Source organism: Garra rufa, chromosome 22 (assembly GCF_049309525.1).
Source record: "Garra rufa chromosome 22, GarRuf1.0, whole genome shotgun sequence".
NCBI classification, from domain to species: domain Eukaryota; kingdom Metazoa; phylum Chordata; class Actinopteri; order Cypriniformes; family Cyprinidae; genus Garra; species Garra rufa.
Window position 1 is genome coordinate 42,589,007 of NC_133382.1, and position 23,510 is coordinate 42,612,516.

A 23,510-nucleotide genomic window follows, 5' to 3' on the forward strand; every position below is an offset into this window, starting at 1 on the left:
TGAAGATGAACAAAGGTCTTACGGTTTGGACAAAGTGAGAGAGAATTATTAATGACAGAATTTTTAGGTAACCTATACCTTTAAAATCAACAAGCATTTCTAATCATTTTCTTTTTTCAGATCACAGTTTCTTCAGCATGGAATGGCAAAAACGATGGTGTGTTCTGAACAACACCATATTTTATTACTTCGGGAGTGAGAAAGGTATGTCCTCTCCTGTTTAATGAGATATACAAATCATTTCATGAACATTAAAAACAAAAATAGAGAAAAACTTGGATCTTGTCATTTAAATTCAGACAAGCAGCAGAAGGGCTCGTTTAATATCAACGGCTACAGTGCAGAGCTGGTGCCCAGCTTACGCAAGGACTCCAAGAAGAATTCATGCTTCGAGATGAGTGCTCCTGGAAGACGTTCTTACCAGGTTCAACACACACAAACGCACTCACATTGCTCATTTCTGTAGCTGCGTTCAGTCATCTTGCTGTCATTACAATGAAGAATGAGAATAGCCTCCAAATCAACAATGTTAGTTTCTCTCTGCAGTTCACCGCCAGCAGTCCCCGTGAGGCCAGGGAATGGGTGGACCAGATCAATTTTGTTCTTAAGGGTTTGTGAGATATGAAATACATTTTTATTACAATACATAACATATATTATGCTGAATGCATCTGACTTGATACAAGCACCATGGTGATCATCTTGAGGTGAAAAGGGCAGTTTTATAAAAAAACAAAGCATAACGATAACTTTCCTCCTGGTTCAGCCAATAAGACGAGCTCTAGACCTCCTCATGCAGCACGTCACTGAGCTTCTCAGTCCAACGTGCCTTAGGCTGCCTCCTCTTCCCCGTAGCACAGCGCTCTTTACAGGAAATTGATTGGGATTTGCCCGGTCATCCTTTAGGGGCATCGATCTGGTCCTGCTTGGCATCCAGGCAGTGAGGATACGATAGCCTGTGTTACAGAGTTCAGTCACCTGCAATCAGGCCCTCACTTCATCTGAGACAGATCTGAGGCACCCTCACCACTCTAAAATGGGCTCAATGCGGCCCTCTGATTTGCGGGAAGTAATGGACACTCCTGAGATAGTTTTCTCCCTCCCCACCCCCCTTCACACATGTACATACAGCCAAATGGCACAAACATCATTTAGTATTAGCACTCTAATAAATGTCTTAACACTTTTTTTTTTTTTTTAGATTTCTACATAGTGTTAGATTTCTGATTTAAAAAATTCTCCAAAGCTGCACTGAGGTTTAAAAAGTCATTCAAAGTTGGATTGAACCTGTAAAGAGACAAATTTGAATGATTTTCGGATTTTAAAAAGTTTAATTATTTAAAGTATTCTCAAATTTTGCTGGATCACATGATCATCAGTGCAAACTTGTACAGTTAATGCGCCTGGAGTCCCACTGCTATTAAAGCAAAATTGTGACAAACCAAGAAGAACAGACTATGAAAATATGAAAGTCATGTTATTAGTTCAGCTTCTCACTCAAATTAAATTATGCTTGTAATGTAATTCGTAATAAAAAACATTGAATTAGAAAGCTGTAAAATAGTCACTAGTGGTCTCATACTTTTGGGACCCCACTAAGTGTAGATCGGTTATTTGTCTGCTGTAGTTTTCATTATTTGGGTGTTAATTTTGCTTTTAAGGCTTCTGTCCAATATCTGGAGACAATTCATTAAATTCAGCTTTGCCATCATAGGAATAAATTACATTTTAAAATATACACTACCGGTCAAAATTTTTTTGAACAGTAAGATTTAAAAGTTTTTTAAAGAATTCTCTTCTGCTCACTAAGCCTAAATTTATTTGATCCAAAATACAGCAAAAGCAGTCATATTGTGAAATATTTTTTTTCTATTTAAAATAATGCTTTTTATTTTAATATATTTAAAAATGTAATTTATTCCTGTGATTAAAGCTACATTTTCAGCATCATTACTCCAGTATTCAGTGTCCCCTGATCCTTTAGAAATCATTCTAATAAGAATGTTTCAAGAAACATTTTTATTATTATTATCAATATTAAAAACAGCTTGATGAATAGAAAGATCCAAGGATCAAGATTTATCTGAAATAGAAAGCTTTTGTAACATTATACACTATAACATTCAAAAGCTTGGAGTCAGTAATTATAGTAATTAATACTTTTATTTAGCTAGGATGCTTTAAATTGATCAAAAGTGATGATAAAGACATTTATAATGTTACAAAAAGATTTATATTTCAAATAAATGCTGTTCTTCTGAACTTTCATCAAAGAAACCTGAACAAATTCTACTCAGCTGTTTTCAACATAATAAAAAAAAAAAGAAAATGTTTTTTTGAGCAGCAAATCAGAATATTAGAAGGATTTCTGAATGATCATATCGCTGAGGTAATGATGTTAAAAATTTAGCTTTGAAATCACAGGAATAAATTACATTTTAAAATATATTCAAATAGAAAACATTTATATAGTAGAAATATTTCAACATTTTACTGTTTTTGCTGTACTTTGGATCAAATAAATGCGGGCTTGATTAGCAGAATCAAAAAAGATTAAAAATCTTACTGTTCAAAAACTTTTGACTGGTAGTGGATTAAAACAGAAAACAGTTATTTCAAATTGTAATAATACTTCACAGTATTACAGTATTTACTGTATTTTTGATTGATCAGGATGAGCTTTATTGCCAAGTATTTAGGTGTTAATATTTGTTTCATGGCTTTTCCTAAAGATCTGAGCTCTAACTTCATCCCCTTTGACGATGATGAGGAAGAGGTGGAAGAGGAGGAAGAGACATATGATGACATTGAACGAGCTACCACACCACCACCACCACGTCCCGGGCCAGCATCTGCACCGGTTACAACCCCGAGTCTGGGACAAACCCCCCAAAGCAGCGGTGAAGAATGGAAGGACCAAACAGGAACTCAAGTAGATGAAGAAGAGGACGAAGAAGATGAAGAGGACATTTATGAAGTGCTTCCAGGTACAGAAAAACAATGTATCTCATTGATTGCAAAAACAGGGTTTAATATTGGATTATCCTCAGAGCTATGAATTTAGTCACCCTAATGAACAACATAAGGGTGAGTAATTAATAAAAAGTTTTCATTTTTGGGTGAACTATTCCTTTAAAACTCTGGCATCAGTTTTTGAGGGGATTTTGGAACTAAGGTTGTAACCATCAACTCTACTGTGTTGAACACCATCAATAAGAGCATATACATCAAGATCTGGTCACCCAAAGTGATAGCTGGACCCTCGGAGGCCTAATGAGATCTCTGAGGAGAAATACATCACTCTGGAGTGCTGTCATTTTCACCTTACTTTGCCATGTGTGCTGGGCAGCTGAGCTGGCCACAGATGGCGGATCGAGTGACCACCTCTCTCACTTTTCCGCCCTTCATTCATCTCTCTCTCATCTTCTTACGGCTCTCAGATTTTCAGTTTGGAAAAGTGCTGAGCAGGACTTTTATGACATTGTCTAAAGTGCTGAATGTAGTGTGCTCATATATAAACTAATCTCATTAGGAAAACCATGTATATATAATCATGTATAATACCATTCAAACATTTGGGGTCAGTATGATTTTTTTTTTAAAGAAATTAATGGTTTTATTCATCAAGAATGCATTAAATTGATCAAAAGTTACAGTAAAGACATTTATATTGTCACACAAGATTTACGTTTTTACGAAATACTGTGGTTTTAAACTTTCAGTTTGTTAAATAATTTTTGTTGATAATAATAAGAAATATTTATTGAGCAGCATGTGACACTATCACAGGAATAAATTATATTTCAAAATATTTTAAAATAGAAAGCAGTTATTATAAATTCTACAAATATTTCACAATATTACTATTTTTCCTGTATTTTTGATCAAGTCAATGCTTGGTGAGCATAAGAGACTTCTTTTAAACATTTTGGCCACAAACTTTTGAGTTGTAGTATATGTATCTATGGGCCTATTCCCCATTAACGCTTCAGCTCTATAATAAAAAAAAAAGGAAATTTTTTGGAAACTGGAAATTTCAGAATTTTCATTTTACATTTTGACAGTACTAATTTTGATCTCTCTTTTTTTCTAATTAAGCCTCATGCAACAGATTCCAATGCATGTTTCAGATGTATATTTCGCACTTGCGCATATAGTAAAGGGCTACTTTAGCTTTACAGGTTTTTTTCCCCATGCTGTTCCTGGAAGCGCAGGGCAAGCTTGTGCTGTGGGAAGTATAGGGTTGCTGGACGGTGGTTTTATCGGCAGGCTGACAGCGTGAGGATGGATGTGGGAGACGGAAAGCTGGGCTATCACTGTCACCTCATAGACCTAGAGGTGCCACACCCAGAATCAATGCCTGTCTGCCTGAAACACACTAGCCATCTAACCCGGCCTGGCACCTCCCCTATAAATCAAACCGGAGCTGGCTGTTCTGCCAGCACCGCAGATATCGTTTAATATACTTACAAAAGAGTTCAGAGGTACACAAAGTTGATCCAGAAGTTGAATTTGCAAGGAAGATGTAGTGCAGTAGACTGGTGCCAAAAGATGAATGTATATTTAAAGCTTGTTCTGTATTTCTATAACCTTTAACCCTCTGTGTTTTTCAGATGACGAAAATACTGACAATGCTGAAGAGTGGAGTGAAAAGTCTGGTAAGTAGATTCTGTGCATTGATATAGGGATGCTATAAATTGACTACAAATCTTTTATTTGTTTTAATCTCTGTACTTTAAATGAAGGAGGTTCGGATTATGCAAACTATTACCAAGGCTTGTGGGACTGTGAAGCTGATGGACCCGATGAGTTGGCCTTCCAGAGAGGAGATCTCATCTACATCCTCAGCAAGGTCTGTTTGTTGCTTCAATCTCTCACATAAACAGAAACACACACACATAAGCACAAGGTCAGACATTTAGTTCAGCACTGTTGGCTGTCCTTGGCTGATTTGTTAGTTGAAGCATTCTGCATGTATTTTGATTTTCTTTTTTTCTTATCTCGCTCTATCCATCTCCACTCTAATGATGAATAATACGCAGCTGGCTATAAGATGAGTCATATCGGTCAATACTCGCTGACTTTCTCTTAGCAGCTATTCATTTACTGTATTCTAAATGACAAAGCTGGGATGGTCTTCACTCAGTCAGTACATTCTTATTGCAGTGTTTTACAAAGAAGGCCTTAGGTAAAATATGATGAATCAGGATTTGTGGCTTCTATTTCTTCTGATGAATATTCTATATCAATCACACAATTTAAGACACGAATAGCATATCAGCAACACATCAGCTTTCTAACAGATATCCAAGAGTTTTGTAGGCAACAAATTAAAACCGGTTCACAACTTGTCATATTGACATTCCAGAAAACTCTGTATATCCAGTATATCTGTGGTCTGTAGACCACTGCAATAATGTGTTCTCTCAGGCACATTCTCAATAATAGGCTGTTGATTCATTGCTGTAGTTGTGTCTTGGAAAATAGAGTGATCAGCCAAGCAAATCACTGTATTTGGTGCATTCGCTTTAATCTATACATTTTCGTGTCCCACAAATGGAATGTTAGCAGGAACACATAGTGTAGCTGTTTCTTAAAGATACACCACTGAACGAATCAATGTATTTGAATTTTGCCTTTAACTGTGCTTAGTGTTATCTTAAAGTGATAGTTCAACCAAAAATGAACATTTTATGTTTATCTGCTTATCCCCAAGGCATGTAGGTGACTTTGTTTCTTCAGTAGAACACAAACAAAGATTTTTAACTCAAAACATTGCAGTCTGTCAGTCATATAATGGCAGTTAATGGGACCCACGGCTTTGAGAGTCAAAATAACATACACAGACAAAGCCAAATTAAACCCTGTGGCTCGTGATGATACATTGAGGTCTTAACACTTGAGACAATTGGTCTGTGCAAGAAATTTAACAGAATTTATATTATTTTTTACCTCTGATCCAACGCAGTGTCCAACTGTCCTGTCCTGTCACGTATATGTCACTCATTGTTTATGCAGAGAGATTGTGGGTACGACGGCTACTCAAAATGGTAATTACTTGTGCTTATCTTGATTGTTGCAACCGATTAAAAACTAAAAGATTATGTTTGCTTGCGCAAACTCATGCGGGAGTGTTGACTTTAAACCGACTCCCAACTTTTGAGCCTGATTGTCGAAGTTATGGTTTGTTTTCTACTGAAGAAACAAAGTCACCTACATCTTGGATGCCCTAGGGTTTAGCAGATAAACATCAATTTTAAATTTTTGGATGAACTATCCCTTTAAAGGAAGTACCGGGTATTAAGACTTGTATGGCTTAATATAGCATAAATGTCTCACTGAAATATGTAGTAGAAAACCCATAAAAGATTTATGTTATATAAAAAATCCACATTGTTTTGTAAATATTTTGGACTATGGGGGCATCATTATTTTGATGATGTGAAATAGTTGCACTCTATGAGCTACTGCCGCTACCTGTTGCTATTTTTACCGCAATACAACTCGGAATAAGCAACTCAGAAAATAATATACTGTTATGATGCCATATTGTATCATAATTACAACCAGAGAAGCGATGTAAGTCTTTACTGCTTTCTTAGTGATAAGAAGAGGAGAAAAGAATGGGAAGATGCCTGTGGACCCGGGTCATTGTTCTCTCCACTTTAGCCCTGATGCCTTTGAGACTTTTAGTAGACCACAGCTACTGTAAGAGCTTACAAATGGCAGAGACAAGAAACACTAGATGCCATCCTGGCAGGGATGTCCGAGGGTGTTTAGACTCCTTGTGTGGAAAAAAAAATCGATGGTACAGCATTTGGTTTAGGCCTACGCTTATATCCATCACCACCTGTAAACTCTTTCAGTAGCTGTGGTCATTGTATCAGTATTTTATTTTCCAAGTTGAGCTGCAGTACAAATAGCAACAGGTAGCGCCATTAGCTCACAGAGTGCAGCCATTTCACATAATCGAAATAATGGTGCACCCCACAGTCCAAAATATGTATATAACAATGTGTATTTTTTTAAATAACGTACATTTGTCATGGGTTTTCTACTACATATTTCAGTAACAGACACCAAATATTAAGCGATACAAGTCTTCCCGAATAATAATAATAATAATAATAATAATTTATCCAAAATGAAAACTGTCATCATTGTTATATATATATATTTTTAAATCTGTTTTTTTTTTGGCCATGAAATAAAAGTAAGTGATGTTTTGGCCCTACTGACTTTCATTACATGGACAAACACAGTTCTTTTCAAATATTTTGGGTTCTGCAAAAAAAAAAAGTGAATAAATGAATTTTTTGTTCTTAAGTAAACTATTAATTTAAAGGCAATTATTCATTGATAATTCATGTTATTCATTGATTCACCATTTACTCACCCTCATGTTGTTGTTGTTTTGCATGAAAAGAAAGTATTTTGAAGTATGTTGGTAACCAAACAGTTGCTGGTAGACATTTTTTTCCATACTATGGAAGTCAGTAGCTACCAGCAACTTTTTGGTTACCAATATTCTTTAAAATACCTTCTTTTGTACTTGACAGAAGAAGTAAACTCTGGAACTTGAAGTGAGTAAATTATGACAGAATTAAATTTTTGGGTGAACTATCCCTTTAAAAAAATATGTCTACCATCGTTTTTGGCACTCTTGCTATTAATTTAACACTAATGAAGTGTACAGATATGACAGCTAATGAACCCTAAAATAAGAATTAAATAACAGGACAGCTTAAACAAGTTTGATTTGGTTGTTCAAAAAACAGTATATATTACATCCGCTGTGGTTGGTTATCAAAACACAGAAAGGATGTGCATGGGTCATTTAATTTTATCTCATGCCGTATTTCTAATTTGTGTAAACAATGAGTCTAACCATCTCAGATAGCTGGAGCATGTCTCTGATTTTGTCATCATGCTGTTATTATATTCAGACAAGTAGATTTATCAGCTCTTACTTTTAATCCCTTTGTGACTGACATGTAATTGAAATAGCTTTTATTGATGGCAGTATTTTCGAAATGGCTGCACTTGTATCGCTCAAATCTCATAGACCTCTTCGGATGCCTCCTCAAAATCATTTCAGACAATGTGGGGCTGCTGCTCTTGTTTTACGGGAGCTTCCCTGGAACGTTGACCTTACTGAATGAAATATAGACCGCTGGCTAGAACTCAAGCCTAACTCTAGTGTTCCCACTCATAAAGCAGTGGTCATAAAACCTGAGTGCATAAATTCTGCTGCACAGAGGCGTGGAGGGGAGGCCAAGTATATTTGTGTCAACACCGAGCGTAATTACAAGGTGATAAAGACGTGGAAAGTGCTAAATCAATTCCGCTAACCAACAGGTTTTTGAGGCAGCGCTATGATTGACCGCTGTGAAGTCACAAATCAAAGAGGTCGACAGCGCTGTCACAGCATTGGTGTAAGCAGAGCGTACAGATTAAAAAAAGCTCTCTCATCAGTCTTTATTGATCCACCACTTACAGTGAATAAACAGCTATTCGGCTCATCTACACAAATCACTACACGTATCTATAATATGTGGGAGCATTTTGGACTGTGATAGCACATGCACAAAATACTTGCTTCATTAGTGGTTGTTATTTCAAGTATCGAGTATCTTCTTGATGCTCTGGAGGAACAATATATTTTAAATAAAATTTAAATAGCTCGTTTTTCACTAAATAAAAATGCTGTCATGATTTTCTCATCATCATGTCACACTCTATATATTTTTTTCCTGGTGATTCATTCAGAGTTCATTTTATGTGCAACCATAATAGTTGCACCACGGCTCGCTGTTTCCTTCAGCTCAGCCTCCCTTGCCGGCATTGTTTCCCTGCTTATGCCGCATGGCTCCTTAGTTCAGAGCACTTGAACATGAAATAGTGGCGAAGGCTAACATCCATCTGCCAGCTTTGTACAGCCTACTCAATCCTCAGGGCTGAAGAATCACGGCAGCAAGACAGCAGGATATTTGGAGATGTTTTCTTTCCCCCGCTCTAATCACATTGAATGTACGCTACCTAACATATGTACTTTTTATTTTGTAACTCGTTTTTTTTGCATAATAGTTTGTTTGCGGTGTTCAGTTTTTTCCTACATGTGTAGGCCTAGGGCCCCATGAAGAGTTTTTTTTTCTAAACCGTTCTTTTTTTTTTTCTTCGACCATGCCATCCTTTCGCATTCCAAACTCTTAATTTATGCCCCTGGATTCAAAGTACATGACTCCCAAAGGTCAGACCCAACACATGCCAGAATTCCCACTGGAATCCCCTTAAAATCCTGGAATGAGAAGCGAAGAGATTTATTGCACTGAAGATGGAGGCAAACTTCTCCAGGACCCTTTTAACATGCAAGCCCACTGATATCCCTTTCTTTCAGCTAGTCTTGGCCTTTCTACAGCATGTGCTTTACACTCTCACCATTAGGGGCTGTAAACCAGGAGTCGTAGATGCCAGTCTAGACAAGGTCCAACCTACTTTTAACATCCATATGCTCCATCAGTATGCCTGTGGACACTACTGCCACCTTCTGGCTGAAGGTGTTAAGGTTTTTCAAGCTAGGTGGCACATCTTTTGGTTTTTAAAAGAAATACTTGATGGTCTGTTTTAAAAACCTAGCTCATTTCGCATTAACAATACAAACCCCCCCACAATTTTTTATTTATATTGGCATACATTTTTTTCTGCTATTAAACCATTCAAAGAGCTTTTAGACTGCCATTTAATCTGATAAACATGTACGTTTATGTGTAATTTTCTCATGTTCCACTGGAGGTTTTTACAGGTAGACATAAATGTGAATTTGCATCTGAATGTGCCGTTCTCACAGACAAAACTGGGTGATTGTGACTGTTATCTCCTCCCTTGTGGGACACATCCTCGTAAACTTCAGACAGATGACTGCTCCAGTTGGCCTCCCGCCCAGGGGGTCAGTCTCCTACAAAATGGCTAAAGAAAAGGGAAAGGTGCCATAAAAGAAAAGGAAAATCCAGTGGAAATAGTCACTCCTTTTTTAAGTCATTCTCACACACTCATCTAAGGACCTGTCTTCTTTGTGGCAACAGAGGCACAGAGGCGCTGTATAGACATATTGAGCTTTCTATTTACCAGCAGAAGCATCAGGGGGTGAGTCTGGGGTTCTGGGGTCATGCAGAAGGCAACGGTCATCTCGCGGTCAACTACAGTAGGTCATTATTCAGCCTAAGCCAATAGTCCAGAACTGCACGGCGGCCGCCCCCCTCACACTCTGCATAATTATTATAAATGGGAGGCCACATAAACAGCCATCATTACAGGCTCTCAGCAGCATACACAATCCACTTTAAATGCCTATTAAGTTTAAGTGCCATCAGTAATCCCCAAGTGTACTTTTACAACGACAGATTATTTGGTCATCCACATTTTTACTCGATGTCGCACCTTCGAACGCCCAGGATTTGGGATTAAATAAGGCCTGTGGCGTTTCCGCCTTGGTTTATTTGACTACGCCAAACAAATATTAATATTACGAGTTCTTAATGGCGAGCTGCGATGAGAATGACATGCAAATGAAATGCGCTGATTGAGATAAATTGAACGGCGGCTGTCTTTGCTCGAGCGGCAGATCAATACCTGTTCGCCACCTGCCGTGTCTGCTGCTTAGGACTAGCAAACAACGTGACGTATGGGTGTTTGTCTTTTAAGATGGCTGGATGAGTGAGTCCCTGTGCAGCACTGAGCGTGTGGAGCCAATGCTTTACGATGCGAGTTAAGGAAAGAGAAGCAGGAGAGGAAAAGCGAAGGAGGGGGTTGTAGCACCCGAGTGCCGGGTTCAGCGGCGGGGCAATGAGAGACTTCCTGCGCTCCATCACTCCCAAGGCCTACCTCAGTCAGCTGGTGGCCAGGGGCAGAGGCCTCATGCCTCATTCTTATTACCATGTCTGCTGCCTCCACAGTGTGTGTGCGTTTCTACCCGCAACCGGAAAAAATGAATGCGCACGGGCACCGAGGGAGAGTTTGCAAATAAGGGAAATGATTAAAACGCGATTGAGGAAGGAGGCGTGCATGCAAAGCGCGTCGTCTTGGAGGGAATTTATAGGGGGCAGAGGAAGAAAAGGTTGATCGGAATTCTGGCGTTATTACAGACGAGAGTCACTTTTGAACCTGTCATGATATTGTTCAAGTTAGGCCACTCCTTTTTAAGGCATCATTAGCTGTCAATCTGTCCCCTGGTCGCTGGAGAGCAATGGGCCCATCTGAATACCATTGCCAGCCGCCCCCCTGAGTGAGAAATAAATGATATCAGTGGCACACTGCAGGTGTTGTCATGGCAACGCACACTCTCGATAGCTCCCTGTGCCAACTCCGCCTTCCTCGGAAGAAGGTCATGCGGAGGTCAGCGCCATCGTAGTGACGCGCTTCACTTTTCGCAGCAGCTGCCCACCAGACCTAGACCAAACTGAGACGCACCTGACCCTGTCCTGTTACAGAGAAGCTTCCCGAAAAGCCACCCATTATCCCTGTCCTGTGCAGTTCTTTCGGGTAAATCTCTATAACAACCCTTTCTACGGTCAGACGCAGATTGGATGTCTCCCAAATGCCTCTAGCTGACAGATGCATTGCCGAAAGGCAGATTGCTAATACTGGGAGGCGGGAAAAATGAGGCAGGAATGAAAAGGACACGAGTCATCGAAATGGGACGGACTGCACTGGAATGTATTGACTCTCTTTCTTGTACTGCATGTGTACTCTGTTTGAACCCACAGTTACACCATGTTGGGGAGGGTGGGGGTGAGGAAGGCGGGGCGGAGGAGGCGTGTTGGATGGGAGGAGGTGTAGCGTGCACAAAACGGCTTGATCAACCATTGACGCACCTGTGATTTCCAAGAGTATTATACAGCAGTTTGTTCCAGTCCTCGACACTGATTGCCGTTCTGAGATTGCTGATATACAGTTCAATCGTACTGGTACTTTTCACTGTTTTAACACTGTGTTCCAGAAACACTGTCATTCTGTGTGTTAGAAAGAGAGATTTTCAGTGACTCTTTTTCAGTGCAGGTTACTTCGTTACACCAGTAGGTGGTGACACAGAACTGTGCGTTCCTGAATAAATCAGTGTTTTTGAACAAATCCGTTGATTGAGTGATTCAATGACTCACTCAGTGAAGTGATATACGTATGTCATTGAATCATTTACTCAATTAATTTGTTTGGAAATGAGGGCTGCATCCGTAATCGCATACTTCCCTGTTATATAGGTGAAAAACTTTATGTGACAAAAGAAGCACGTCTTAATTCACAGTACTCATAAAAGAGTAGGCTGAATGACTGGCTACTTCTGGTGAGATTCTGAAGTGTGTGTTAGATGGATACGCTACTATTCTGTGGCCATAAGGCCATGGGACAGGAGTTGTGTGTGGCAGTGAAGTCATTCTTTCTTTACTTCATTACACCAGTAGGTGGCGATGCACAACTGTATGTTAATGAATAAATCTGTTTTTGAACAAAACGGTTGATTGAATGATTCAGTGACTCACTCAATGAAGTGACATGAATCAATAAATTGTCCACATGCGTATGTCATTGAATCATTTACTCAATTTGTTCAGAAACGAGGGCTGCATCTGAAATGGCATACATCCCTACTATATTGTAAGCAAAAAACTGTATGTGACAAAAGAAGTATGTCCGAATTTACAGTACTCATAAAACAGTACACTGGATGACCTGCTGCTTTCAGTGAGATTCTCAAGTGGGCATACGATGGATACTTTACTATCCCATGAGGCAATTAAAGAGAAGTGGTGAATGGCAGTGAAGTGTCTCTTTTTTGTTGTTGTCTGTTTTTACTTCATTACACCAGTAGGTGGGGACATACAGCTTTATGTTCCTGAATAAATCTTTTTGAACAAATCGGTTGATTGAGTGATTCAATGACTCACTCAGTGAAGTGACATGAATCAATAAATCATCCATAAGCGTATGTCATTGAATTATTTACTCAATTTGTTCAAAAAAGAGGGCTACACCCAAAAACGCATACATCCCTACTATATAGAGACAAAAAAAGAAGTATGTCTGAATTCATAGTACTCATTAAAGAATAGGCCAGATGACCCTCTACTTCCAGCAAGATTCTAAAGTTTGCTCAGATGGATACTTTACTATCCCATGAGGCCATGGGAAAGGAGTTGTGAATGGCAGTGAAGTAACTCTTTGTTACTATATTACTCCAGTAGGTGGTGACGTACAACTGTATGTTCCTAAATAAATCAGTGTTTTTGAACAAATTGGTTGATTGAGTAATTCAATGACTCACTCAATAAAGTGAAATAAATCAATAAATGGTCCATATGTGCATGTCATTAAGTCATGTACTCATTTAATTTGTTTTGTAAGAAGAGCTGCATTCAAAATGGCATACTTTCCTACTATATAGTTGGCGAAAACTCTGTGACAAAAGAAGTATGTCCAAATTCACAGTACTCGTAAAAGAGTACACTGGATGACCTGCTACTGCCTGCGAGAATGTAGTACGTCCAGATTACATTCGTACTACACACATTCGTACCATATAGAACACATTTTTAGCAGCCATGACGTAATTACTTATTCAAAAAAACTACTCATGAGAGTATGCGATTTCTGATGCAGCCACTGATTCATTCTGAAACAAAACAATTGAATTTCTTTATGATTGATTCACTGAATCATTTCCTCAACTGATTTGTTTAAAACACAGATTCGGGTGCATTATGGGAATTAAGGTGCATTGTGGGAATGAATGAGTGCACATGATAATATCCACTTTTATTTTTGGACATCATCTTTCAAGTGCATTGCATAAGCGTATAGAGGGTGATTTCGGACACAGCCCATCTTTATGAGCAAACTATTGAATCATTTAAACAACCAATTTGTTCAATTCAATTCAATTCTTGAGTGCCACACTGTGACAAACAAGATGCTGGAAAAGAGGCGAGCTGTGAGTGCAACAGTCAAATGTGTCCTAGTGCATGTTTGCATAGAAAAACGATAGAAAAGCAGTGCCGTAAAATGCAAAACACACTGTGAATGGCCCCTTCTGGCAATACTGGGTCTAAACTGTAAGTTATTCACTATTAACTTCTTGTTTACTGAACTGTCGTATGAGAACATCAATCTACACCTCCAACAATCCCCATCTGCAGAGCTGCATGCGTCTCAAACAAAGAGCTCAAGTTCTTAGATGTACCGCTACCGAGGCGTTGATGCCGCAGCGGCATTGAGCTCACCGTCCAGATGGATTTTATTCCGTATAGCATCATTAAAGCGGCTCATCTGCATGGGCTGAGGACTACATTAGGCTCTCAGCACTGTGGGTGTGCTTAAAGAGAGGAAGGTAATTAGTTCCTACTCTCCTCAGCAGGCAGCGGATGGATGACATGCTCATCATGTCTAAATGTACAGTGTGTGCTGCTGGAATACTAAAGCTCTTAAAACACTTCAGTCTTTCACTATCAGTGTATCTCGTGTTCTTTAATCTCCTCATTTATAAACCCCTCTCCACCTGAATCTGTCTTCATTCATTAAAGGCCAGATCTGGGGCTCTCTCCACTCTTACTCTGAAGAGCTTTGGCCTGGAATAGCTCTTAAAGATATCTGAATTCGGAGAGGAGTGAATCGAGAGAATGTTATGGCGGAAAAACAAAGCACTTTCAGAAAAGAATAAAGAGAGATTTCTTCTGCTTCGCTCAAGGCATAAGATGTTATTATACTTTTCTGGCACCCTGATAATCATTTGTGCATCCAATAACCAACATTATCCAAACACTATTAAACTAGTCCTCTAACTTACGTCAGCATCTCTGGCGGCAGTCATTGTCTCTAACTTCTAAAACAGATTCACCACACACTTCTTTAATTACCATAGAAATTAGTAAATCGGCGTTTCAAGATTTAAACTAACATTTACATTTGCATTCGAATGGCTGTATGCAGGTGCATGAAATTTCGTCCTATTACAAACATCCTGATATTTTGTTTTTATGTGCAGTTTCAAAGCCCTTATGATCCATACAACTAAGTAAACACCCTTAACTACACCATCAGCACCATCTCTCGCCACAGCGTTTAATTTTCTATGATTCTGCTGATAAAAATCCTCATCACACTTGCATCAGTTCCTGAGTGGCTAAACAGTGTTTCTGTGACAGAAGGTGACAAGATTTTTAATGTTTTTTGAAGAAGTCTCTTCTGTTCACCAAGCCTGCACTTATTTGATGCAAGGTACAGCAAAAACAGTAAAATTTTGAAATGTTTTTACTATTTAAAATAACTGTTTTCTATTTGAATATATTTTAAAATGTAATTTATTCCTGTGATCAAAGCTATATTTTCAGCATCATTACTCCAGTCTTCAGTGTCACATGATCCTTCAGAAATCATTCTAATATGCTGATTTGCCATCCAAGAAACATTATTATTATTTATCTTATCAATATTTAAAACAGTTGAGTGCATTTTTTCAGGTGTCTTTGAGTAGAAAGATCCAAAGCTCAGCATTTATCTGAAATAAAATTTCTAAAGGATCCTGTGATTGGAGTAATAATGCTAAAAAATCAGCTTTGAAATCGCAGGAATAAATTACATTTTAAAATATATTTAAATACAAAGTAAATAGTAAAATATTTCAAAATCTTACTGTTTTTGCTGTACTTTGGATCATATAAATGCAGGCTTGATGAGCAGAAGAGACTTCTTTACTTTAACAAACATTAAAAGTCTTACTGTTCAAAAACTTTTGACTGGTAGTGTATGCAAAAATGGCTAAGAAAATTTGCTGATGAATTGATTTTATATTTCCTATCTAATATGATGAAATTCATCCAATGTGTTACCTTTGAACTAAATCAGTTGAAAAATAACTGTACGGTGGTGTCTTCTGATCATTGAGCAGATCCTCACACAAGTCTGTATTTCTGTCTTTCAAAACTAGGAATATAACATCCATGGATGGTGGGTCGGAGAGATGAATGGTGCTATTGGCATAGTCCCCAAGGAGTTTTTACATCCTGCTTATATTCTATGAGGTACTTACATTCACAGAATCATTCTGCGCATGAAGAAACCCATCTTAAATTTATAGTTTGAGATTATGTAATTGTCAATAAACTTTACCACTGTTTTAAAGTTGAAAAAGTTGCAAAATTGCTTCAGAATTAAATTCAGTCCCTCCATGCTGACACCTGCTGGAAATTATTGCAACTACAAAGATATATGACATGATTATTTTAGATGAACAAATTTAGATTATTCAAATTGGTATTACATGTTCTTGTTTTCTCTTCCAGGTTTGCTTTTTGTGACGATCAGAGAATGTTCAGCGATATAACACTTCAACACCTGTCATGGTTTGGAAACGGTCTATGATTAGATTACAACGTGTATTCAAGTAAAATTGCATTTTAGTCCATTTCTTGAACCTAAACCCTGAGACCACGTTTCTTACAATATTCTTTGTGTATAGACACCTATATATATATATATATATATATATATATATATATATATATGTATCTTGCATAATTAGTGCACACTAAGAGGCTTATCTAAATCTAAGTCATGGTTTTCTGATTTATTCAAACATAAATGACATCTGTGACCCTGGGCCACAAAACCAGTCATAAGGGTCATTTTTTTTTCAATTGAGATTTATACATCTGAAAAAATAAATCTAAATATTGAGAAAATCACCTTAAGAGTTGTCCAAATGAAGTTCTTAGGAATGCATATTACTAATCAAAAATTAAGTTTTGATTTATTGATGGTAGGAATAATATAAAACATCTGCATGGAACATGATCTTTACTTAATATCCTAATGATTTTTAGCATAAAAGTAAAATTGATCATTTTGACCGATACAATGTATTTTTGGATATTGCAACAAATGTACCTGTGCTACTTAAGACTGGTTTTGTGGTCCAGGGTCACATTTATGCAAATGGTGAACATATGAAAACATTTGTAGAGCAAAAACTACTTTTCCCAACATCTCATTTATCATCACTTAAATATTGACTACAATCTTTTTTTAATGCACAATTTAGGCCGTGACTGAAAAAAAACATTGTTATAAAGTATTCTTTAGTATGTTGAAGACTTTTCCTAACTCTGCATTTGTATTACTCCATAGAAATAACATGTCACACCTCAACTTAAAATAAAAAGCCTTGCCACTTTGAACTTAAATATACTTTGAGTATTCTATAATATGGATAAAATGAGAAAAATATTCAGGAAAAAAGCACAACACAAAAGCAGCAGTTAATGACGTGCCTTAAATGTATTGTAAAAACAATAGTTTATTCAGCAAAATGTATCACTCTTAAAACTGGACAAAAAGAAACCATAAAAAGCTTCCAGAATTTGACGAATCAGTTATTTCAGATGAAAATATAATATTCCACCATGTAATAACTGTCAGCACGCACTCCAAATAAAACTTTGCACAATAACTGCCTCGCTTCCACTTTAGCCTACACGTACATATCAGATGAACAACGTAACCTGCTTAAGTGAAATACAGCATCAATAAGAGCTTCACTGCTTCTCGACCAGAGAAACCAACCATCATGGGTAGATCCATAATCATGTAACCCCTAAGGAGGCTGAGAAATACTTGAAATGGATTCAAAAACAGACCTACATGGATTTTGGCTTTGCAAAAGATAAAAAAAAAAAAAAAAAAAAAATGAAATCCACCTTGAAATGTTTCTTTAATTAAATAAAGAAAAACAAATCTGAGACAGTTTCCTCGGGATGCGTGTTCAGGCTCTGCCTTTATACATTTATACTGTCCACTAAGAAACCCAAAAAAAGCAAAATCAAAAAGGGCTCATTTTAAAGGGTTTAAAATAGTGACCATATTTTACATTTCTATCTTAAGTGGCATGTTCTATCAGGCCGGATTGAGCGGTCCTTCTCTTGGCCTGGGTGTAATGGGTGACGGGACTGCTCTAGAACCACCTGAAGGCTAAACTAGCTCCAAATGGTGGAAGAACGGGCCAAGAATGAAAGGGGAGGGGATCTTAGTACAGAGCATCGGTGTTGCTGCTCCTCGGCCTCTTGATCTTTTCGATGTTCTTCAAGATCATGTCATGTAATGTTACCTGCAAGAAAATGTTGCTTTATTAAATCAGTTATCACAACAACTCCCAGACAGTACATACAGTTGAAGTCAAAAGTCTACACCTTACACGAATGTTAAATAACTAAAATAAGAGGGATCATACAAAATGCATGTTATTTTTTATTTAGTACTGACCCGAATAAGATATTTTGCCTAAAAGATGTTTACATAGTCCACAAGAGAAAATAATAGCTGAATTTATAAAAATTACCTTGTTCAAAAGTTTACATACACTTGATTCTTTTTGTTGTTACCAGTTTAGTGATAGTTGTTCATGAGTTTGCTGTTCTTGAGAAATTCTTTGGTTTTTGAACCCTTTCCAACAATGACTGTATGATTTTGAGATCCATCTTTTCACACTGAGGACAACTGAGGGACTCATATGCAACTATTACAGAAGGTTCAAACGCTCACTGATGCTTCAGAATGAAAAACAATTCATTAAGAGCCAGGGGTGTAAACTTTTGAACAGAATGAAGGCGTGAACATTTTTCCTATTTAGCCTAAATATCACACATTTTTTCCATTTAGTACTGCCCTTCAGAAGCTACAGAAGATACTTGCATGACTCAAGAGTATGTACATTTTTGAATGGGGGTCATTTTTATAAATTCAACTTATTTTCTCTTTGTGAACTATCTTTCTTTTGTAAACATCTTCAATGTGAATTATTCAGGTTAGTACTAAATAACATGCATTTTATATAATCCCTCTAATGTTGGTAAAATAATTAACATTCTGCAAATTCTGCAAGGTGTATGTACAGTTGAAGTCAACTTCAACTGTACATACAGTACAGATAATCTTCAAAATTATTCCCATTAATACTGTTATGGCAATACTTACATATTGATTTCTCAGTTCTGACACTATAATCTTGAGACTGATGTATTCCTTCTCATCAATCTCGGTCACTGTGCGACGATAATCCTCCTGTAACAGTCAAAATATATTATACATCATTACATATTTCAAATAATTACTGAATTCCTGATCTAAATACTATGCATGTTGACTCAATATGACTTACAACATGAGGGTATTTTGCTATTTTGGAAACCAGCTTTGCCCTTGTTATGTAGTACCTGTAAAACAAAGTATTTTAAAAATACGAAGGAAAATAAATGAATAATAAATCTTTATTTGACTAACATACCTGGATATCTGATCTAAGAAAGCAGCTGCTTCCCCTTCCACTGTTCTGAGTTCAGCCACCGTCTCCTCCTGTGGATAGTGAAGATAAACAGAATCACAGCACAAGCTAATCACCTGATCATTTCTTTTTTCATTTGACATTTCCTGAAAGTCAAATGAAAGTCTTTTTAAACAACAAAAAAAAATTACAGCAAATTGTGAAGGATCACTGCTCGTCCTGTTATATCTGCCTACAACAAATGTAGCTCATGTTATTACAAGTCCTTTAGTGGAGCAAACTGAAAAAAATGTGGCACCATACCTGAATTGAGACACCAAAATTGTTGCCATCTTCTATTCTTGGGATTAACAACTGAACCCACATCTTGACCTATAAAACAAATGAAAACAACATTTGTCCAACACGCTTTTAATCAGTGAGAGCATGTCTGAGACTATGGTAACATAGCCTTACCGTGTTGCATTTTTCTATGAGAGTTCTGATTTCAGGTTTGACTTTTTCAATCAGTTCCACCAGCTTGCCATTGCTTTTCATCATTCCACCAGGCATGACAAAGACCTTGGTCCCGCCAACTACAAACAGAAATCACAGACTTTGTTTTCACTGGGTGCTAACATGCGCTTTCAGTGATGTGATCACACACGGTCAGGCGAGACGCATTACTGTTTCCATCTGGTATTAAAGGATTAGTTCACTCCAGAATTGAAATTTCCTGATCATTTACTCACCCCCAAGTCATTCAAGATCTTCATGTCTTTCTTTGTTCAGTTGAGAAGAAATTAAGGTTTCTGAGGAAAACATTCCAGGATTTTTCAGTCATTTTCTAAATAAAGTAATAATTTAGATCTTTTTTAACCACAAATGCTCATCTTGCACTAGCTCTGCATCCACGACTTCATGCATTATGATTACGTAGTCACATTGGAAAAGTCATGTGTGACGTACAGTAGGCGAAAGTACAGTCCCAGTGTTTACACATCAAACGTGCAAAGGAAATCAAAAGCCTTTTACAAAAAAGAAAAAAATGACGTTGGACGATTTCAAAGTTAAAGGAGAAAATAAGATGTAGTTTTTCACCCTAACCTACCTTTTTCAACCAAAGTACATAGATGAACTAACCACACCTTTTCAATGTGATTACGTACTGCAGGAAGTCACAGACGCGCATTGCAATACTAGTGCAAGACAAGCATATCCAAATTCGCTAGATAAGACCCTTATTCCTCAGCTAGGATTTTGCAGAGCCCTTTAAAGCTGCACTAAAAGTGCAATTTGGACCTTCAACCTGACGATCCCCCCATTGAAGTCCACTATATTAAGAAAAATCCTGGTATTTTTTCCCCAAGAGCCTTTTCAACTGATGAAAGAATGACATTAACATCTTGGATGACATTGGGGTGAGTAAATTATCAGGATATTTTACTTCAGGAGTGAACTAATCCTCAAGTGTTCAAACACATCTTGTGATTTTGTCTTACTCTACAACTCTTTTGCAGGAGCGCTTGTGAGTACTACTGAATGTACAAACCTTACAAGCGAGCGGGAAGGCAAGCAAAGGACAAAAGTATGTAGATTGACATTGATCATAATCCATGTGGTTTGGTTCAAATAGACTGCAAAAGCAAATTTAATCTAATGAGTTAACTACCTCTGGAAGTGGTTGTAAGTAGACAAACTCAACTTTTTAAACCCCATTTACACCTGTATTTAGTGTTGTCAACTTGTGACGGATTTACAAAAAAGCATCTTAGAACTATTTTTTCTCTTCTGTGTCAGTTTTCATTGTACTTTCACAAGATTTCATAAGATTCCTTAGTACTTTTCTGGGCCTTGAACATGTCAGTTGCATTGCTGTCTATGCAGGGTCAGACAGCTGTAGGATTTCATCAAAAATATCTTAATTTGTGTTTCGTAGATGAACGAAGGTCTCACGGGTTTGGAAGGACATGAGGGTGAGTAATTAATAACAGAATTTTCATTTTTGGGTAAACGATCACTTTAATACCAGGTGTAAACAGGGCCACAAGATAATGTAAGGAAGAGTGAGGGTAGGATGTTTTGGTATAGGTTTCCATTTTTTTTGCTAAATTAAAGATACAGTTTTTATTAAGCAGGAAAACCCACCTTTGTCATCTCCTGCACCATCTTCGAGTTTCCTCTTTTTAGCATTTTGCTATTGAGAAAATATTTCAAGGTTACTAGCTGGTCTTTGTTTTATTTCAAACATACAATGTTTGCAAGCAGCAACAGAAACTTATCCCATCCTATTCAAAGACTTTACAACACTCTTTCAACTTGAACTGACTTTGATGGATGAATGTAGAAGAAACTTGAAAAATGGCTTCTTACCCCCTCTAGCCCATCGTGGATGTCTGTAAGTAGAATTGGGTCTGGCACTGTCAAATTGATCTCTGAATGAATTTCTTTCAGCTCACGGATATTAATAGTAGGCTCCTAGATTAAAAAAAAAAATCAAGATGTAAAATCAAAAGGCTCGTCACACAAATTACAAACATCACACAAAGCACACATGAAAAAGTAAATGTCAAGAATGCATCATTTTTCAATTATTAAACTTACCTTCAAAAACTGGTCCAGCTCTAACAGTTTCTTCGGGAAAAAGTTAGCAACCAAGTCTTCAGCCTAAATTTGAATAATTTAATAATAAGCTGTCCAATAGCCACACAAAAATCCATATCCATTTATATATAAAGTCTGGGTAGGTGCAGTAATGGTTTACCTCTGCTGTAATTCGTTCCCTGAAAGCATCAACCTGACAAGACAATAAATATTCACATAATTATAAACCACAAGACATTCAACCCACAATCTGATTTTTACTGTCACGGTTTTTAAAATAATATATTTGAAAGTCAATCACTTTCAGAAAAAAACCGTTGGCCCTTCTATTTTAAGACGCTGAATGTTTACAGCATGTACATGTAATCGAGCCGTTTCCCGCTCTCCCTTGACTTGTTAACCTCGCGATCTTCACCGTAACGTAATCGTTTGCCAACATAATTACCGGCTTTAATATACTTTTATTTGACTGATGTTAAAATCGTGCTGAAAACACTATGCACTTCTCCAGCAGCGAAATGCTGCTGTGCTAAAAACACGCTTCATCCACACCCTCGCGGTAAACGCACATGTGTGAGCTCTGGCTTCAACCCGAATGTCTGATAAGTATAATCCTCACATACTTTACTTCAATATGTATTTTCTGTCTTAAAACGCAACTGATTTCACAAGCATATGTGAGCGTAAAAGTTGGCTAACACGCTCACGAGGCAACTCATGCGCAAGCCGGCTAGCCGCAAGCTACAAGCTTACAAACAGTTCAATTTGAGTGCTCGTTATTTAAATAGGAGAAGGGACGAGACATTTACCTTTGTTTTGATTTCATTGTCCACCTTAAGAAGCGAAGACATCGTATTAATTCAATAATCGAGGAAAGTAAGGGATTGTCCTAAAAGCATTAACTAACCGTGTGGCTCACTAACTGCTGTCAGCCACAAGGCACTTGCGCGCTTTTAGATGACGTGAACGCTTCGCGACCATAGATATGAATACATAGCTCTCACATCTGTTTCGTAGCTGTGCATCCATCTATCTGATTTGGCTCGTCGCCCAGGCTGGTTTGAAAGTGTTTTTAGCTGGTCAGTCTGGTCTTAGCTGGTAAAGCCGAGAGACCCGTTAAAAGACCAACCAAGTTTAAACCAGCTATTTTCAGCTAAAAGTTTTAGCCTAGACTAGACTAGACAACCGACTTAGGCTACATTTAATTGGTTTTATTTGTATTTTTACTGAATCACATGGGTTTATAGCTGGTTGCTTTGCTAAATCAACTGGTTTTTAGCAAGTTTTAGGCTGGTTTTGCTAAATTAGCTGGCTTTAGCTGTTTTAAGTGTTTTTTTTTATACTAAATTAGGTGGTTTTAGTTGGCTTTTTGCTGAATCAGCTGTTTTTAGCTGTTTTTTTTGCTAAATCTGCTGGTTTTAGTCTGAGTTAACTGGCTTTTAGCTGTTTTTTGCTAAATCATCGGGTTTTAACTGGTTATTAGCAAACTTTGCTGGTTTTAGCTGTTTTTTTGGTAAATAAGCTGGTTTTAGCTTTTTTTTTAAAGCTGTTTATTAGCTGGCTTTTTGTTAAATTAGCAATTAGGTTGGGTTTAACTGGTTTTAAG

The 23,510-nt window shown here is 37.4% G+C and overlaps 2 protein-coding genes across 2 annotated transcripts in view; one reads left to right on the forward strand and one right to left on the reverse strand.

Annotated features, from left to right (window-relative positions):
- The window catches only part of LOC141297409 (src kinase-associated phosphoprotein 1-like), a 35,648-nt gene extending 18,520 nt beyond the window's left edge, over window positions 1-17,128 (forward strand). The window contains exons 6-13 of the mRNA XM_073827847.1: window positions 121-204; window positions 300-424; window positions 547-610; window positions 2,733-2,987; window positions 4,614-4,658; window positions 4,746-4,852; window positions 15,974-16,067; window positions 16,329-17,128. Coding sequence (XP_073683948.1) covers window positions 121-204; window positions 300-424; window positions 547-610; window positions 2,733-2,987; window positions 4,614-4,658; window positions 4,746-4,852; window positions 15,974-16,066 — 773 coding nt within the window. The 3' untranslated portion in view covers window position 16,067; window positions 16,329-17,128. The remainder of the gene's footprint in view (window positions 1-120; window positions 205-299; window positions 425-546; window positions 611-2,732; window positions 2,988-4,613; window positions 4,659-4,745; window positions 4,853-15,973; window positions 16,068-16,328) is intronic.
- Window positions 17,129-17,303: 175 nt separating this feature from the next.
- On the reverse strand, window positions 17,304-22,847 carry LOC141297410 (proteasome activator complex subunit 3-like). Its single transcript, XM_073827848.1, has 11 exons — window positions 22,714-22,847; window positions 22,065-22,097; window positions 21,905-21,967; window positions 21,674-21,778; window positions 21,449-21,497; window positions 19,778-19,896; window positions 19,625-19,693; window positions 19,325-19,392; window positions 19,199-19,253; window positions 19,015-19,101; window positions 17,304-18,148 (listed from the first exon to the last, which is right to left on the reverse strand). Exons 1-11 carry the CDS (start codon window positions 22,753-22,755, stop codon window positions 18,068-18,070), a joined length of 771 nt encoding a protein of 256 aa, XP_073683949.1. The 5' UTR covers window positions 22,756-22,847; the 3' UTR covers window positions 17,304-18,067.
- Between the last annotated feature and the right edge of the window lie 663 nt (window positions 22,848-23,510).